This window comes from Hylaeus anthracinus, unplaced genomic scaffold (genome assembly GCF_026225885.1).
Source record: "Hylaeus anthracinus isolate JK02 unplaced genomic scaffold, UHH_iyHylAnth1.0_haploid 11981, whole genome shotgun sequence".
Taxonomy (NCBI): Eukaryota; Metazoa; Arthropoda; class Insecta; order Hymenoptera; family Colletidae; genus Hylaeus; species Hylaeus anthracinus.
In genome coordinates, this window is record NW_026534329.1 from 7,584,225 (window position 1) to 7,604,158 (window position 19,934).

Below are 19,934 nucleotides of genomic sequence, written 5' to 3' on the forward strand. Positions count from 1 at the left end.
GAAAACGAAACTTCACCATCATATCTTTTAAATTAATAACACGAACAAAATTTTATCCTGCAATTTACATATAAACAAGTTTTTTTGTATCTTCAATAGTTATCGAAATATGCGTCTGTCACACACATTTTAGCGTGTACACCCTGTAGATTTGAATCTCACAGTCAGATTTTTAAGTTGATCTTCATTGGAACCACTGTGCATCATGAAACCGGAAATGAAAACAAAGTAGACACGGCGGTTGACGTGTTAACGACGGCAATTAGCGAAATCTTTCTTTTCTATTCGGTAGCTTGTGCAGATTTCTTTATGTCAGAAGAAAATAGGAAAATAAGAAAAGCGTTCACCTATAAAGTGACTTTTCATGCAATTTTGTAAGCGCAACAAGCAGTTAAAACTAGTTCGCCAAATTTTTGTGACTCCGGTTCAGAAATATTATAAAGGATCGGCCACGTAAATGTGACAAGTCATGACGTCGTTATAAGCACATTTACAGGTAAGTGTCAAAGGGGAAATATGAATGGTTCAAAAAGTATTATACTTAAATGTTTTCATTACATGATTAAGGTGCTCATTGCAGTCTTATCGGTGTACGACGTGTTTACAACTTTACCACTCATGATCTAATAATTGTTTAATTACTTCACTCTAATACTTCTTTATGTAGAATGATGAAAGGATCCGATCTACGCAAAAGAAATATTTCCATTAAAAAGAAATAATGCAACTATCAATTGCACATGCAATATTGCAGGTATAAAAAAGATATGGGCCTTCAAATGTAGTAATGCTACATTTATTCATCTATTCCCTTTGAACCATTCATCTATTTTTCTCCAAGTACACTGTTATCACACGTAGTTCGAAGACATCGAAAGTGTATTTTCTGGATTCGGTAATTAAAACGTCAAAGCCTGGCGTGTCGACGCTGTGGCCAACGGCGCAAACACGAACAGCAACGCGGTGGAACGTCGATCGCGTGGGCGTAGGAGCGAACACGCGGAAGCGCCGAATTAGGAAGGTTAGGAAGTCGCTTTGCGGCTGAATGTTTGGCATTCTAATGAGGAAGGCGGCGTTTACACGCCTTATGCTTCGTTCACGGTATGCGTACGCTACGTGAGCGCGATTGTTATCGCACGACTGTTGCGTGTGGGCGACACGCGTCGACCGTTCGCCACCGCGTCAATCGTTTCGTACAATTTCCGATCGCTAATACGCCTCGGTCGATAATCCCCTAATTGCCGGTTTTCACGGCATATTAGCAGGTTGTCGCCCCTCCGAAACATGTTCGCTAGTCAGTGCCGGTTACCGCGATCGTTTTGCCGTGTCGCGGTAAAACTAATCGCGCTATGAGATGAGCAAAACTTTTGCACGTGTTTACGATCAACAATTTTTCCGTGGAATAGATTGTAGCGTTCATCGATAGTGGAAGTCTCTGATTCTCGAACAGTTGATTGTGCCCGCAATTAATGAATAAAATATCCGGTTCGCAGATTTGACGTTTTTTGATTTTTCGTATTTTTTAGTTAATTTCGCAAATTATATAAACTAGTAATTGTCGTTTGGACTGATTATAAAAGAAAGAAATTGGTAAGCTACAATTTCGCACAAAAGCTTTTCGAGAAATTGATCGGTGTACGAATACATTCTAATCATTCGCGAGGACGACGCGGCGGTATATCATAAACATGACGTCTAAGGCTAGTCCGTAGGCTCCGGACTTGACTAAATGGCGTCTAACGTCGGTTCCTACGCGAACGCGATAAATCATAATTTGATTTACACACAGGAAACGTTTTTTGCTCGCTGGCGAACGGTTTGAATGGCAAAACTGAAGACAGCGAGGTTCACGAATCGATGAGTCACTTTAGCGCCGAAAATACCGCGCGTTTAATGAACGACAATTAATAACGAGGAGAGAGAATTAACGAGCGGATTCGCGGGGCAGTGGCGTCCTCTCGTAGAGTCGAATTACTATCTCGATTCGGTCGCATGATTAACCCCCGAGAGGGTCACGGTAACAAGCAGAGAAACCTCGAAGAGATCCGTTGCTCCGCCGCGCTCGATTACGTCGCACGGCGATATTTCACGTCACTTCCGGTTCCACCAGCCCCTTCGGCTCGAGAGGTTATGCGACTTTATTCGAAAGGGGAGGAGGGAAGATGGAAGACAGAGACGGAAACAAAGAGCCTTCGCTCGAGAATTAATTTCAATTGGATTACCGTGAATATTGTCAGCGCCCAGCGCCGAAGCGACGCATTCCTCCTAGACGCTGCGTTTCGCGACAGTCAAAGTCACGACTCTTTCATCTTATAACGAACTGCCAGGGAACGAGTAATAACCGTTTAATGCAAAGTAATGCTCTTAGAAGGTTCTTAATTCTTTTTCAGCGACTTCTTTCCATCGCGTTCGCCGTCGACCGTTCGGATGTGCGAACGGTCCGATATGCAGGACCGTGATGAAACGGAGCCAGAGAATCCGCGTGCTCCCTTGGCGCTATTTTACAAGGGTGCTTGCTTTTACAAGGATAAATTCTATTAAAAGTAAGAAAAAGTTTAGTAATTTAATTTAAGAGAGTTTAATTTAATGAGAATTCAGAAGCACATTATCAAATGAAGGTCTATGATATCGATAGCCTTTCAGGTATTTATTTAACAGTTCTCAAGTGTTTTTGATATTATAATCTAAAAATATGTGTGAAGAATAATTATCTGATATTTAAATTAACTCTTGGCCTGGCGTGGTTTTAATTGAACGATAGGACAAGAGTTAAGCATTCCGTAACTGACAACGTTTCAAATATTAAAAAACTTAGGAGACGAAAAGAGAAAAAAAAGATTACTGTATAAAAATAGAACATGGAAGCAAAGAAAGTAAAACTGAGGGGATAGGATACGAATCTGTTCGAATATTCACTGTAATTCAACGTTTTATTTTATTACAAAAATAAATGTACTGAGAATGTGGCAACAGGCTGTGCTTCCTAAATGGTTGGAGGTAGACAAAGATGTTTCAAGTGAGAATTAAATGGTATCGGATGAAGCATAACATTTTTTTAAACGCAACTGGTCTTTTATTTAAAATGGAAATCTATATTTTTGACGACACAGATCGATGCAGTTTCTTGTGCTTTACAGATCTATGAAAACTGCAGTGTATACTGCCAGAAATTCTTTCTACCTTTTTCTTATAACGTTAGTCACTTAGAAAAGATCTCGGCTTATTCGTGACATTTTAGAAATAAAATCAAAACTTTTCATTAATAAATGTACTATTTCATTATTTCGTTATACTCCATTTCCAATAGATTCAAATGCAAATAAATTCCGTAGCTATATCAAAAAATAGCTAGAATATCTATTTCTATATAAAGAAATGAAAAAATATGGTAGCACGCGATCGACATTTAAAAATTCGAAGAACCGTGTAACGATGAAGTAAATCAAAGAAATAGCTCGCTTCAAATATTGTTTTAACGTTTTCTTTTCCAAAAGTAAGGGTTACGTTCGATTTACAGTTCGACAAGAATCGCATAGCCATGTCCCAGCATTAGATTCGTCGAAACGATTTCTTCGTAGACGCAGCGGACCGCGATAAACGATTCAACGGGTAGAGGCGGCGCAACGGCACGTGAAATCAAAATTCTCGCGGAAGAAAAGGGCCAACGTCGACGTACCGATAATATTCCATCGCGTTTCCATCTCACGACAGAGGGAATAATAAGCGAAAGGTTTCCTCTCGTTAGCCCGGCACAATGTCGAGGCCATCGTCCATTGGCCTTCGAAGAAGTCCGGTAGCGCCGAGGGCATCTCCGCTCAATGAAGATGAATGCAACCTTTTCTCGTTTCCTTTCTCTCCGTTTCAAAGCCAAAAGTGACACACACTCCCAGATGCACAAGAAGAAGAGGTGGCCAGAGGGCCGATACAACGCTCATTGTTGCTACACCGGCGAGCCTATTGTGTACGAGTTTCACGAAACTTCCCCAATTTGCGTTTTCTCCAACAGCGCCAAAGACGGTGGTCGAAGAAGCCCTTTCTCGGATAATATTAGGCTGAACCAAAAGTTCGTGCATTTTTTACGTCGTTTAAGTTTCTGCAATTTTTTCATGTCAATACAGTTACTTTATAGGAAAGTGTTATGTATCGTTTTGTAGCTTTTGAAAAGTTCTTTCGTATTTAATTATTAGATACATTAATTTATCGATGGTTTAATATTTTTTCGTCTTATAAGGAGACGCCGCGAATTGAGGGTCACCGATTCGAATCAGCTTTTAACACAGTATAGCATAGTATATAACACTTGCGTATAAAGTAATTTTAATGACTTCAAAAAATTGCACAAACTGAAACAATGCACGAACTTTTGGTGCACCCTAATATTTCAAGAATGCCTTGAAACAATTTCTTTTCTATTACAGTCAGACTGTGTAACCTTGAATGATTTTCAAGTAATGTTTCAAATGCCTCACTCTGTATATTTGTGGATTAATGAGATATTTGAAGAGTGCCTTGAAACAATTTATTTTTCATTGCAGTCAACCAGTATAAGTCAACCAGTATTTGAGCGATCTTCAATTATAGATCATTGTATTCGTTTTGAAACACTGTATATCAGAATGTGTATAAGAAACTATATCATTCTATTTGAAAAACCAGAGTCAAATGCCCTTCTCTTCATATATCTCTTCTCTGCTTCCACCGATAAAAAAGTTATTGGCACCACGTTACGTGCCCCTCGAAATCAAACAACTCTTGCTCGATACTTCTTTTTCTATCGCTAAAAGTAAACGAACTATTCAGGTGTCCTGCTTTAAATGCTTCACCTTGTGTAGGGATTCGAATTCAGCTGATCAGGATTCGCAACTGTTAGCATATAAGATGGCTGCTTTCTACCCGTTCGTCCACGATTATTTTTTCCGCTCTCCAGGGTGCCGTGCACGTCCCTTCGCGTCTATTCTTCCTGATTTTGTCTTCGTCCTTTCGACGGGTCCGCGGTGGTGGATCCTTTTATGCGCAGCCGTCGTCGCGCGAAGAGCGTTAAAAGGAAACTAAAGACGCGCTGGATGATAATAATCATCGTCGCGCGTAATGACGATGATAAAGGAGACGATAATGGGCCAAGCAGCAGGGGAGAGCGACCGGAGGGAATGGGCTCCAGAGAAACGCTAATGGCGGAGTCAGAGATCTCGTCCTGTTTAATTATTTTGGTTCCCGCGTCGCGCGTCCGCCTTTTCTCCCGCGATCTTCGCGAAGAGATTCCCGCGGACTGCGAAATATGAAACCGAAATTAGTCATCGACGCGTTCGCTACAATTTTCGTTATTCGAAATGTATTTCGCCGTTCCAAGAGTCAGAAGGGCTTGCCCGACCATTTCAGCAATTATTACAATCATCCTTTCCCATAGAAGTGTTAACCCTCAGTGATCGACACATTTTTCTGGTGGTTCTAGCTGGTAGCCAAGGTATCAGAGCATTGTAAAAACATTGCTCGGTGCGAACGAAGGCGATTAATTTCAAAAAGCTGTAAATACGCAATGGGTGAACGGTCGCATTTACAAACATTGCATAGGTGTTCATCTAAAAACTGTAAGCAGGTGATAGGCGAACGCTCTAGAAAAAAAACAATAGTTGTGTGCAAGCGAGAGAGAATGGAGGGTTCGGTAACCACGGACTGTCGGTGTAATCTGACTGTCAAAGTGTGGATGAATAATAATATAAATACGAGGCGAACATGGTGTATAATAAACAGGAGAAGAGTGCGTAAGAGTCGAGATAATTATAATGAAGTCATTTTAGTTTTAAAATTCAAGTAAGCGTTTCTACCGACCATTTCGATCCACATCTTTCCTACAATATTGTAATTTAACACATTCACGCCGGCGCTGCCAGTTGTGTTTCTTACTATGAGGCGGCGCGGTGCTACACGTCATCTGTTAGACACGCGAGCGCGAGCCACTGGTGGTACACGCCGGCGTGAACGTGTTAACCTTTTATTTATTAAATTTCTCAAAAGTTTTTTAAATCTATGCGTTCATCTTGGTCTTATGTCATCATACAGAGTTGTTTCTAACAAGCATCCAAAAAAAAGGCTTGTGCTGCCATCCAACAATTAAAAGCAAACTTCATAGACTTCATAGAACTTCATGGAACTTCATACAGTATCAATATAGCAATACAATACTTCGTTCATTCGACAGCTGAGATTTAGTCGACGCGCAATCTGTTAAATTTAACCAACTAAATTACCTTTAAAAAAAGTAAATTGTAAATTATCGGTAAACATGGACTCCATAATTACCATTGAAAGTTTCAAGGGAATTTGCATAATTCACGCGCGGCAATCTCCAGTTTTGGATTGTTTTGTCGACGAGCGAGAGACACGTCGATGCCGGGGGCTGAACGGTTAGCGGAACGTTGATGGAATTCGTCGCGAGAACGACAAGAAAACGAGGGAACTACGCGGGCCGAACTCTGAAAGACTAAACGGCACGTCGAAAAAAACGGGCGGAACAAATAGACGAAAAGCTGGAAGCGGCGCTGGATGGAGAACGTTGGCCAGGAGGGGAACGAAGAAAGCGGCCATACACGCCGGAGAGAATGGTAGAGTGGTTCTCGAGCCTCCGGCGATCGGAAAGTATCACGGAAATGCGTCCTCGAGAGAGGATTTTTGACGTGTTCCAGCGTCAGGCGTCGCCGCAAGTCGTCTCGAGACGTCTCGCGCTTGGAAAAGAGATTGAAATTCTGCAGGCACGCACGCCAGTTTTCCGATAATCTTATAAGCAAAATCTTTCTTCCTGTTTCGCGGTATCGCTATTCGCCAGCCGCGACTGGTGGCGTTATGCGATTTCGAGCGAGCCAATAAACACCCTAATTTCTCAATTTCGACGCGAAGCAACTGGTTGACGCGCTCACGAGACGAAAGTGGAGCATGCAAGTCGTCGAGAGATATTTTGTAGGAGTCTTTTCTGGTATTGAACTTAGGGGAATAGTACCCTGTTTGTATTTGCCGTTTGCAATTACCAAATAGGTAGCTATTATACATCACTCAGAAATAGGTTGTAAGACTTTTCATTAATTCTTCGATGCACACGATTATGAAACGAAAATAAAATTCAAGCTGGAAGCTCAGTGTCAACAACTTGCTAACGCGTTTTGACTTATATATACAGTCAGTGTAATAAGTATTCGTACAGGAACCAATTCAAAATAAAACTTCATATATTTTTATTTTATTAATAAATTGTAGTGAAAGAAATAATTAACCAACATTCCTATTTTTAGAGTAGAATTTTCATAAATTGAAGTTCATTATTTTCAATGTTAACCTCTTATTTCTTTTCTTATTAATCTTATTTTAAATTGGTTGCTGTACGAATACTTCTTGCACTGACTGTATATTTCTGATTCCATTAAGGTGGATCTTTCCCAACTGTACTAGTCAAAACAAAACTCAAATACAGAAAGGATTAATAACGATATATTTTCTATAATAAAATTCTTAAATTATTATTTGATTATGATTTTTAATAAAAAAAAGTAGTAATTGATACAATTAGAGTTGCAATTAGTTTTGCAAGTACCATTTTATGCAACGTAGTATTTGTGTCTAATTTCGCATTTCGATTTTCGTTGGGTTTAACAAGATTGAACAATTTTTAATTATTATGTTTTAAAATTTTAAATTTTGCCACGTGGCCGACTTCTTTTTCTAAACACGCAAATTTGTCGAAATTGAAATATGTTACTCTACACTTATTTATGTCCTCAGGGGCTGTAGCATGCGAATATGCAGCTACAGTACGGGCTTAGCAACCCCGGAGTACCTCAGCTAGATGGGGGTAAATAAGAGACTGTAATATTAATCAATTCACTTGTTCTTGGACTATCTATTTTCAAAAATACACTAGCAGGTACATGTAACTCGTTGACCATTAGTAGTCTAGTGCTAAAATAAATTACACAAGTGATATTCATTTTACAAGTGTATTAAAATGTTAGTTTTGGGAAGATTTTGTGTCTTTTCCTTCAATTATGTTACATCGAGGAAAGCTGGTTATAACTTCTCCAATAATTAATATTTTTCAAAGAGATTTTTAAGACAGGAACAAATCACTTTTTCGTATCATAATTTACACAAAGATCACACGCAATCCTTGTCTTTGATGCGTTGGTTGACCTTTTTGGTTTTATAAACGCAATAGACTTTGCGGAAAACGTACACTGGTAACTGTCCAGTTTCCTAGCTTCTATTTTAATAATATGCAACCAGTGGTTCTTAATTTTTGTTATTAAAAAATAAAAATTAGGCTTTCCACGCACAGTAACATATTATCGTCGTTAATACGTTGGTATTTATTCTTCAGAGGATATGCATGAAAACAATTGGCATACTCTCAGTAAACTACACTTAAGAATCGAACTTATACCTCATCGCTCTAACGTATACACAAATCTAGTATACGTATCGACAAAATAAAACAATAAATTGAAAACATACCGAGGTATCCTTACTCGAAAAAAAATCAATATACATCTGTACATACGTATCTGTATATGTGAGTTAATCGAAGTCAATAATGAATAATTTTCAAAAACATTTTCAAGACACTAAATTACTTTTCCATTTCATAATATACACAAATAATTAATAAACACAAGATGTTGAATTCTAATCGGTCGCGTAGTCCCCCCCCCCCCCTCAAAAGTCTCGAGTATCATCTATTTCTGGGCCCGTTACATCGAACCCTTGAAAGATTTATAAATAAAAAAGGAACGAGTCTACGATCGATCGACCGAGTCAATATCCCGGTAACGTTGTAAACTCTAATGCAGCGATCCTCGGTGTTCTTGAACCTTTTCCCTCGTCGTCTGACAGGAATCTATGCTGGTCGAATTTCGGTGACGAGTAAAATGTAATAAATTTCGTATTCACCGAGGCGAACAGCGACGCGGTTCGCGGAGGACTCGCGTCGCAACGCTCGCGGCCAAGAAGAAACGCCGTAAATACTTGAGATCGTTTGAATACATTCGGGAACTTCGTCCCGATCGAATTTCCTTTTCCTGGGTGGGAGCACAATGAAAGGCACAAAAGTTCGGCTCTCGCCGCTCGTTAAAGTAAATTTTCATACGCCCAGCCGATCCAGGTCACCCTTCACCTCTACGACTCGCGGTGTTACGGAATATTTCCCAAAAAAAAAGAAAAAGGCTAGACGGGGTGGGAAGTTGACAAAAGAATCGCGATGGATGAGAGGGGTAAAGCATCTCGAGAGGGCCGCGGTCTCATAGCCTGTTCGCAGCGGGCGACAATGGTCCCGCATACACAGTATGCTTGTTTGCGGTCTCGCAAGACCGCCTTTGATAGCAAAAGCGAAGGAATTGAATGAGACTTACGGAATCTTCGCCCCTGGATGGGACGCTCCGAAGCCATGAAAATGTAAACGATGCCACTGTTCCACGTTCGCCATCGAGGAAGCCGAGAATCGCGCTGCCGTTGATTTCCCTCAACGCTTTGATCTCGTCGAGGAATTCTGAAACACACAAGAACGAAAAATTAGAAAGTTACGAATTCAGAGATAACGTGTTGCGATAATTTCGGCTTGTTAGATTCCACTTTTTACAAATTTAAACGAGCTTCGAAGTCTGATTCGGCTTACCGAATCTCACCTCATCTGAACTTTCAATCGCTACGTTTTGATATAATAGGAAAATACTGGTCACGCGATGGGTTTTCGAATATTACATTGCAGATAGCACATACGTGCTACATTTATTTAGATTCAAAAATTTGTAAATGCGACCAATGGTACTAGAACCCACGCATTACTTAAACTAATAAAGTAATTCTTTATATTTATTTCAATTAAGATAGACAAATGTTTTGTCTTCCGTTAAACTTCGACAATTTTGTGTTATACAAATTGTTCTACAATGCAAGCAAGCATTCGTTGTATTGGGTTGTCCGGAAAGTTTATGTCGATTTTTGGTAGGTGGCGCAGGTCTGAATATATCGAATTGGTTGAAAACAAATAACATGTATACATCCCTTAAAGGGTGGAAAGGTTGTGGAACAAAATGGCACCTATGTAATTCGATAAATTTATATATTAACCTTTTGCACTCGAGACATGACTCTCAGTCACCATTAGGTTGGTTTTCTTTAGGTTTAATTTCTTTGGAACTCGAAGTGCCAATAAAATGATTGTCGTTGAGGCAAAGGTGACCTGATTCTCAAATCTCAAATTAGAGATCTCATTCGAGAAGTCAATATAATCTTAGCATTCGTGGCAATAGAATGCTAAGAAAGCATCTCGAAGGGTTCAAATTCAAATGTGCCTTTAAATTTCCCTTAGAAATTGCCACGAACTTTCTGCACAACTTAATACGTTCCAAAGGGTGTTGCAAAATTGCATAGAAGGTTTTTACTTTCAAACGTGAGAAAGAATACTTTGAATGATCAAAAGGGGCCCCACAGTTGCTGTATCCGTGCCTAAGTAGTTCGTATAAAGAAATTCTTGGCCTGTAAAGGGTTAAGTTCATATCGCGAAATCCGGAGCATTGTATCCTGTCAAAATTCGATTTCACTTCGTAATCTACCGCGCTAATCTTCTCGGTGTCGTGGAACAAGCCGAGTGTGCCACGCGTGTTCCAAAGCCGATGAGGGAAATCTTAGAGGAAGTTGATAGCTCCAGACCCTTCAAGTTGGCCTTTATAATGTTGCTTCGTGTCTCAAAGTGCAGCCAACAGTTTCAAGGTGGCACGTGTAACCGCATTGTTAAACTTCCCGCTATCACGTACGCTTTGTAACTAGAAAGTATGAATATTATGGTGGGAGGAAAGTTACCAGGACATCAGGGATGTTAACCACGAACTTCGTTTCGATGGAAATAAACCATTTCTCAACAACACTCCCCCGGTGTTTTTGCTTCTGAATAAACCGTGACGCGGTAATAACGAACTCTTTCGACGTATCGTGCTGTGCCACTTTATGTTTCATCGTGTTATAATACTAGTCGCTGTCGGCAACTCCGCCACACGTTATATTCTGACGTCCTATAGAAGTAAAACATATTAATCATCACAACTTCTGATTCGATTTTATATGAAATGATATATGTATTGTCCATAAATACGATTTCAGGATATTCTTTTGCTTTGTTAAAAAAAATATATTGATATACCAGGGTGTCCCAAAAATGTTAGAGGTTCTTGAAAACGTCTTTGAAGGACTTTGAAGGACCTCTAACATTTTTGGGACACTCTATACGTATAAGTAACATAATATATGTATGTCCATAAATATGATTTCAAGATATCCTTTTATTTTGTAAAAACGAGAGAGAGAGAGAGAGAGAGAGAGAGAGAGAGAGAGAGAGAGAGAGACTTTTTTAATGTTCTCGTTGTCTTTCAAATATTTCTACCAAATATTAACAAAAACTTTAAAATCGTCGTAAATTTAATGTCACCATTGGCAGCATCCTAAATGTAAAACAGCTTTACGAGATTTACGCATTAAAACCACTTTTCGCATTTTATATAAATAACACGCGCCTCGCTTCACGTTTATTTCTTATACATTACTCTACGTTTGTACCTGGAAAATCGAAAACAATTGGTGTTGTTTCAAACTTTCAAAAAATCTCTAGCGAACCCCGTTGCTATAATCGAACGGCAACGTGTTAACCATTTGCACTCGAGGCCTTCGTTTCTGGTATCTATCAGCAGCTCGAGATGCTTTTTTAGCATTCTATTGCCATGAATTCTAAGCCATCAAGATTTGAGAATAAAGTCACCTTTACCTCACCGACAATCATTTTATTGACACTTCGAGTTCCAAAGAAATCAAACTTAAAGGAACATTATTGCTGGTAAATTTAATACGTGAAACCTAATAGCGACTGAGAGTAACCTCTCGAGAGCAAAGAGTTAATATCACAATATTTTCCAAAGAATCTAAATAATCTCAAACTCGTGTAAACGTAAGATTCCATTAGGAACAACTCGCAGCTAAAACATTATGCTAAATTGTTTGCTCTTTCCCACATAATTTCGAGAACAATCAAGAATGTTATATGCAAAAAAATTGAATTCCCCCTGTGCTCAATCCCTAATGGGTTAAACGCTTTTGTAATTGGTTTTCCATTCCTTCGTCGCTTTAAAGACTCACCCTCGATTCCTCAACGTCGCTTGCGAGTCACCCTATACATTCCCGTTCGAATATCCCTCAAAGAACGAATACATACCCGGTACGTGCGTGTGTGCATACGCGCGCGCGCGTGTACATCACTCGGATCCCCTTCTACGAGTACATCCATCTCCGCTATCCGGACAAAGCGAAGGAAGCCGTATGTGCATTGAACATTGATTTTAAACGCGAGTCGTGCTACGAGACTGCCCGTAAAAAAGGCCTGAATCCGCCCCAGACTTCCAAGAGCCTGTTTCCCGTTCTAATGGAAAACTGGAAGCGCCGAGTGCACAGACACGATAAATTGATATGGAGAAGGATCTCCGAGATGTCTATCGGCTCGGCTCTGTGACAAGCGGCTTCGTAGACAATGGCGTAGTTACGTTCACATTCACTCGGAAACGGTTTCCGTATGGCGCGCGAGTCGATTCCAAGAGCAGTTGCCCAACGTTTTATTACTTTTTCTCTGTTGAGCCACTTCATGAATGCATGTTTCGCGTTCGAGAATAATAGCTTCGTCCTACTCGACGCTACCAAGGGTGGTTCTGCCAGGGAATTTATGAACCTTCGACTTCTAGTCCATCGAGACCGCCTTATTTGTTACACTTTTAATTTCGCTATGATTTACAAGTACGAAAGTACTGTATAGACTAGTCCACTAGATTTTACCACGTAGGTTCACGTCGATGTTATCATGCGCAGCGAAATACAATTCAGGTAGAATTGAATGGTTTCCAGTTGGGCACGTTCGGATGTTACCAGTGTCTTTTGTAGGTGAACGCGTAGAGTATGAAGGTCATAAACGTTTTAAAAACGACTTGTATATTTTTTACTACGCTATTCGATGCAGCTTGATACTTTTCACAAGAATGTATTAGCCCGTTTATGTCCAGAAATCATTAGTTTAAAAGATACTTTGATTTTCGTGTTATTACGAAATCATTACGTTTGCATTACCAGTTAAATTGTAATTGGCAAAGTAAATCGTTTTACATCAAATTTCCGACTTCTTATTTATTTGAATCTTTAGCTTGTAGAATATTCGTAATCCTTCCCATATTTTGTCAAGAGGTGATCTTTATTATATCTAACAACGCTAGAACCAGATATTAAAAAGCTTAGCAAGTGTATGTGGAGTGACAATTTATTAATTCGAGATCCAAAAATGTTTTACTAACTTCAAAAACAAAAATGAACTTTTAAAAGCTCCTTTCGGTCTAAAGAATTTCATCGGTGACAGTGCACGTTTATAACACTATATAAAATAAAATATACATGTCGAATCGAGTAACCTTCTTCTTTTCGAAGTCAGTTAAAAAATACAAAGTAAACAGATTTATAGTATCGTCTATGCTTTGTAATGTACGAAGCCTTTTAACCTGCAAATAGGAACATAATTATTAGACATACGTTACTATGTTATTATTTATATCGATGTTCCATTAATAACAATTTAATTTGTTACTACATTGTTATTAAGGAGCGATGAATTCCTTCCTTCTATGAAAATTTAGTAGATGGAAAGTCGACAGTGTATACTCAACCCCTTGTTCCACGTCGAACGACAGTAGACACGATGAAGCCGCAGTTTTACTCGCTCATTAATCCTTCGGTGTCTTCTTATTCGAAATTCGGATTACATAGTGGCACGAGCAGTGAAAAATACATTACAGTGGAATTTAATTGCGTATCGTGGAAGGAGATCACGGCTTCGGAACGGTTCCTTTTTACAGTTCGGAGGGTGTATTATTCAAGACGATGGCGAAGAACGCCTTGTACCTTCTTCGTTTATTTAAAGGGTGAAAATATATCCCCAGCCCGAAACATTTCTCCGGACCTACATAATTCACCTGAGTTATTTTTCGAGGAGCATGAATGCTATTCCAGGGACGAGTGAGATTTTACCCTGACATATTTCGTTCGGGAACCTCTGGAGAACCGCGCGTGCGACGTTTATGTAACGATCTAGACATTTATCGAACGAGGAATCGTCCGACTTGTACGGTTCGGTGGATGATGAAATCGACGACTCGAAACTAAAGGCTCCAGCTTCTAAAAATTAGAAGAAAACTGAACTTGCCATGTTTTGTCATGTTTGTCATATTGTCGGAAGTGAACATTTTGGTTTGGTACTAATTGATCTAAAGAGCTCTATTTTGTGAATCGATAACACTGGTTTACAGAACGAAAAAATATTTCTGTACATTCAATGTCACTATATATTTCTTACGTATTTTAGCCCCGCTAAATTCGAAAATCAGGTTAAGAGAATTTTTTATGGATAAGTTTTCCAGGTATGAGTTATTGAATTTTTTTTCGTTTCTTTTCGTCTGAAATAGTTTTACGTTTTAGGTCATATCGCGAGTTAGAAGCGTCCGATTGGATCGTGCAAGATATCATATTAAAGGTAATCGAATCTCCAACAATCGCTTCTAACATTGTTTTCCAATCGGCTCAGTAGTTTAAGTGTTACGGACCAAAATGTATGAGAAACGACGATTTTTTGGGTTAAAATAAAAATCGAAAATTCACTCTATCGCCATGCAAAAATAGAAACTGTCAAATTATGTTCAGTTTCTTATTGTCTACGCACTTTTATGAAGGAAACAAGGTAGATATTGACCTGTTCCGATCATCTATTATAAATAATTGTGTTATTCTCGTTTTTATAAACGCGTGGTTATCTTTTAATAAACCAAATAAAATGAATACTCCGTTCAGCTCCTTCTTCGAAATCTCCAGAGCAACCGTTCCAAATATCGATGACTACTCGTTTTCGTTTATTTGTAAAATCAGCAAACCTCGATACAAAATTATACAAATGAAACCCAAGTACAAAACCGCCGATTCGTTCAACCTCAGCCAAGACTGCCAGATGCATCCCGATATAAACATTTTGCGTTGTTCAACTATATTTAATTTAACGTCGTGCGTGTCGTACAAACGATGACACGCCGTGTCTGCTTTCCCCGGTTATGTAAGGGGTAGAAGTATCTACATATATATGTGTACATACATAAATATATATATGTACGTATATGCACATGTATGTAACGCTGTCAGGACTCTTTCACTGGCACGCGCATACACCACCGTGTGTAGATACGGTACTCCAAAGTTATTTCGCGGGGAGCTTCTGACTACCGTCATGCTCTCTATGCACATACAATTTCTCTATGTACAAGGACCAGGACCACGCGCGTCGGTATCTGTGCGCGCACTGCTCGTCTACGCGAGGGGAGAAGCTCACGAACGGGGACAGGAGACTGAGAAATATGCGACAGTGCCCAGATATATATATATATATATATATATATATATATATATATATATATATATATATATATATATAGAGAGAGAGAGAGAGAGAGAGAGAGAGAGATGGAGAGGAAGCAAGGGAGATGGGCAGATGTATAGTGAGCCAGAGGGGTAGAGGAGAAGATATGTAGAGTACTATCGGTACTATGTAGAATGAGAAGCAGCAGGGGTGGACGAAGGGGCGCGAAGGGGTACGAGCGTAATATTGGAACCCCAAACGGTAATCGATATCACATATATCTCTCCCGATGTATATTCAACCATCCTGCACGGTTTTTCGAAAGGAGCCCCTTAATAAAACTACTTACGAGCCCGGGACGTCTCGGTCGATCATTCTCTCTCTCTCTCTCTCTCCATCCGCCCGCGTCTTCTTTCGTTCGTTGGTTTCTCGTCCGTTTCGCTCGCATATTACGACCAGGCTAGTAGTTCGGCTTTTACGACGGAAATACGAAGAGTCTACGCCCTTAGACGGCTGGTACACGCGCCGTGGCTCGTGAGAAATATTAAAACGCGTCTGAGGCGAACCGCCCACCTTTGGGACGCGGCTTCAGGAGTCCACCGATTAACGAGCGCGTGTAATAAAGTTTCGTACGAAGGGTTTTCGCGTGATACGCGCCCGTATCGCCAGTATCCTGTTCAGAGACTCCGCGCGCCGTTCTTAATCTTTCCAAGCTCGCGGGGACTGTTTCAAAGGGAATTCTTTGAGATAAAGCCCAATTTCAATTTGTTGACTACGAATTTTTTTGTATTTTTCTTTTGTTATGATTACCCAAAAGTAATCAAAATGTCTTTGACTTGGAAAGGTTTCTCAATGATATATCGAAGGGCTTTTTTAAAAAGGGAATCGGACTGCCTTTACGCTGACAAAAAGTGACGGAAAATGATGGAAATTATTTTGTTGATTAATATTTAAGATTTCTTTAATAAATAAACGTTAATAAAATTTTATTACGCGTACCGCATAGAAGTGAAGTACATCAGATATGGAAAGTTTATTTGCAGATAATAATTGAATAGCGGATTAATAGCGTGTATTGGAGATTTTGACACATAGGCAGTACCAGCTTTACTAATTGTAGTAACTATACAAAGTAGAAGTCACATTCGTTCAAGGCGAATGACGCACGCTGTAATATAATTCATTTATCCATCCAGGAGAATCAGACGTTTTTGGTCAGACACGGAGACAGTGATACTTTACGCGTAGGTAACCTAATGTCGGATTATAAAAATACGTATATCGGTCGCCAGACGGTTAATGAACGCCGTAGATGTTTCTTCGTTTCGATTGTTTCGGGGTAACAACTATGGTTACGTGACGAAATTCTTCGTTATTGACCTCGCATTCATTCGAGCTGCTTCTTTGGTGCAAAACAGACGTGCCCTTCTTGGTGTTTAAAATAAAGTTTCAAACTCAACGATAAATTAAAAGTCCAGCTCATTCATTCCACCGCCTATACTTCCAATAGTTACTTTTAGAAAAATTCATAAAGACCGTCCATATTTGCTCGTCGCTCTATTTGCTCCGTACATCATTCGCAGCCGAGGCGAGCCGCGCCGTAGCAAACACACTCGGCGGGATGATTTCTCGATCCTCCGCCTCTCCCATTGTGACCCGCTGGCCGCGCGAACGGGACCGTATTTGCATACGTCACATTGTAATGCGGCAGCGGCGTGTAAGCCTTGAAAATTTTGCAGGGATCGAGATTTCGTCGTCGACGACAAGAAAATGTGACGGGAGGAGGGAAGCGTTAACGAGTCGACGATCGCGAATCGAGGAAGCGAGGCGTGGAAAGAAGGAATGAATACGAAATTAATAGTATTCCGCGAAAGTGCAGCCTGGCGCGACATGCATTTGTATGCGCTCGTCGAAAAGCCTTTGCCTCTGTCGTCTTTTCTATCCCGTCCTTCACCCTTTTCCTCCCCTCTTCGCTGTTTTTTTCTGTTTCTTTCTCGGATATTTTTTTTTAAGTTTCGTTTCTCGCACACTTTTTTTTGTAAGGTTCTTTCTGTCATTCCCCCCCCCCATTTGTATTTTCAAGCGACTTTCCATGTGGCCTCGTATCTCACAACTCCGTAAGCCATGCCAAACAACAGAATATTGCTTTGTATAACACGTTTTTGTTTTTGTGACTTGTTACGAGATTACAACTTCGGCGTCTACACACGTTTGCAAAACATTTTGCGACTCGTGAGTGGACAATGTACTAATTATCGGTTGCTAAAGTCACTATAAAATGATTTTAATAACAACCATAAGACATACTGTGATACGTTAAATTTTATTTTTGAATTATTGCTTTTAATTAATTAATATGAAATAGGATTTATAAGTCAATAAGTATTGAAGTTGGTTATATTGAGTGTACAAATCGCCCGTAATTTTGATTAAATATTATATAAAGAGGCGTAACATAGTAAAGATATTGGCAAATATTTTTGATAAAAATTAGAGTTTGAAAAATATTTATTTAAATTAAATGGATTATTTATAATTTTATATTTAAATTTATATTTTCATGAATGTTAATAATTTATTTTAATACAAATATTTATATAATTCTTTTGTCTCGGTATAAATAAAAATAAATTTAATGATATATAGTGATTTTATAGCGACATAGTACACAGGACGTACTAAAAGTACATATCGATCGTCGGTTCTTATTTATACATTAAAATAATGAACGTATAAATAAAAATATACTTAATAGCGAAGGAAGAAGTACATGTATTTAAATAAAACAGGAAGCAGATTTATATATGAAAAACAAATGTGATCGTATACTTTTAGAAAAATCATTTAATCTTGGAGACCAATTCTCCATTCTCGGAACCATTAAAAACGAACACGCGATACGTCTGCCATGAGCCGCCGATATAATTAAAATTGTACAACTCAGACTGGTATTTTTTATCGAACAAATAACGTATAGAGAGTTGTTTATCTTCCATTCGTTACTCGAAATGTTTACCTAGATAGAAATTTTCCCCAAGAAAGAAGCTCGTGTCAGGTTATTGTTCTTCCATCTCCTCGTGACGGTGCTTATAGCAACTCGGTTGGAGAAATTGCTTTTCTCTCATGACATGTTACTACATCGTCTGTCCGATTCGATTTCCTTTTCAAATTCAATGACGCGTTGACGGATTTATCGACGTAGCGATCCAACGTGCTCCGTTGCACGTTCCTTTCGTGAAAGGATAGAATTTATGCCATCTTTCCCCGGATACGCCATTTCCTCGACGGGAGTTCGTTAAAACGACCGTGTGATCTCGTTAAAGCGTCGCGGCATCAATCAGCCCGGATAACCGTATTTACACTAGCGGCAGCGATCGATCGAAAAACTGTCGACTCGCAGGACCCCTCAGGGATCAAACTAATAAACCGTCGCTAACGCCTACGATCATCCCTTTCGAGGGTAGCACTTTCTTCGAGCATCTCCCTCGTATTCTTTGTCGCGCGAATCGACGAGGACTCGTTAAGAATCAAAACTCTATCGTGAGCTAGTTCGCAACAATATACCTTAGTCGACATATGGAAAAGAAATTTAAAATTAGAAACAAGTGTGCGTTAATTTGTTCCATCTAGGTCGTATAATTTATTGTAAAACTATTGCGCAAGGTTATTGTACGTATGAGTAATCATAGAAAGAGTACTCGTTGCTTACATGGACTTCAATTACAGGACTTTAATTTACTTTTTTTAACATTTCGATGCTATTATTCATGGTTGTTTTCAAGAGAGTAGTTATCGAGCATGAAGAAACCTTGCATCAAACCATAAAGGAACTATGAATACAAAGCAGAACTTGATGTACAGGTGTCCCAATAATGTTGGAGGTCCTTGATAGGGGTGGTTCGGGGGGTGATTTGAAACAACCTTTTTCTTAGCGAAAATGTTGTCCGAGGCTTCGTTGCGGAGATATTAACAGAAAACCACGACCAATCGGAGCGCGAGTATGCCGATGGAGCGCTCGCAGTAGTGTAGGCTACGCGCTAGACAGCCGCAGTAGCATAGGCTACGCGCTAGGCAGCCGCGCTCTGATTGGTCGGGGTTTCCTGTTAACATCTCCTTAACCTTCTCCCTTATTTTTGTTTTGTATAATTCTGTATAATGTTACTTTTGAAAATGGTACAAGTTCATTTGGAGCTAAAGGAATCGTTTATATCTTAAATAATTTTAATAATTACTATTTTATAATAAAATTCAAAAGGTGTATAGCGTTAAAAACATCGCTCGAATTGATTACCGTTTGCCAATATTTTTAAATTAATTCAAATGCAAACCCTTAAATATCTCGATACATGACAAAATGGACTTATTCCATTTTGAAGTAGAACAGCTCATATCTATCAAATCAAACATATTGTTGCGTTTCGGCATAATGAGTAAACACAAACTTTAATAAATAACAACCAGCTTTACAATAGAAATG

The 19,934-nt window shown here is 39.3% G+C and overlaps 1 protein-coding gene across 1 annotated transcript in view; it reads right to left on the minus strand.

The window, feature by feature from the left end:
- The window catches only part of LOC128885583 (uncharacterized), a 128,899-nt gene that overhangs the window by 63,535 nt on the left and 45,430 nt on the right, over nt 1–19,934 (minus strand). The window contains exon 3 of the mRNA XM_054139681.1: nt 9,390–9,526. Within this exon, the coding sequence (XP_053995656.1) occupies nt 9,390–9,526 (137 nt within the window). The remainder of the gene's footprint in view (nt 1–9,389; nt 9,527–19,934) is intronic.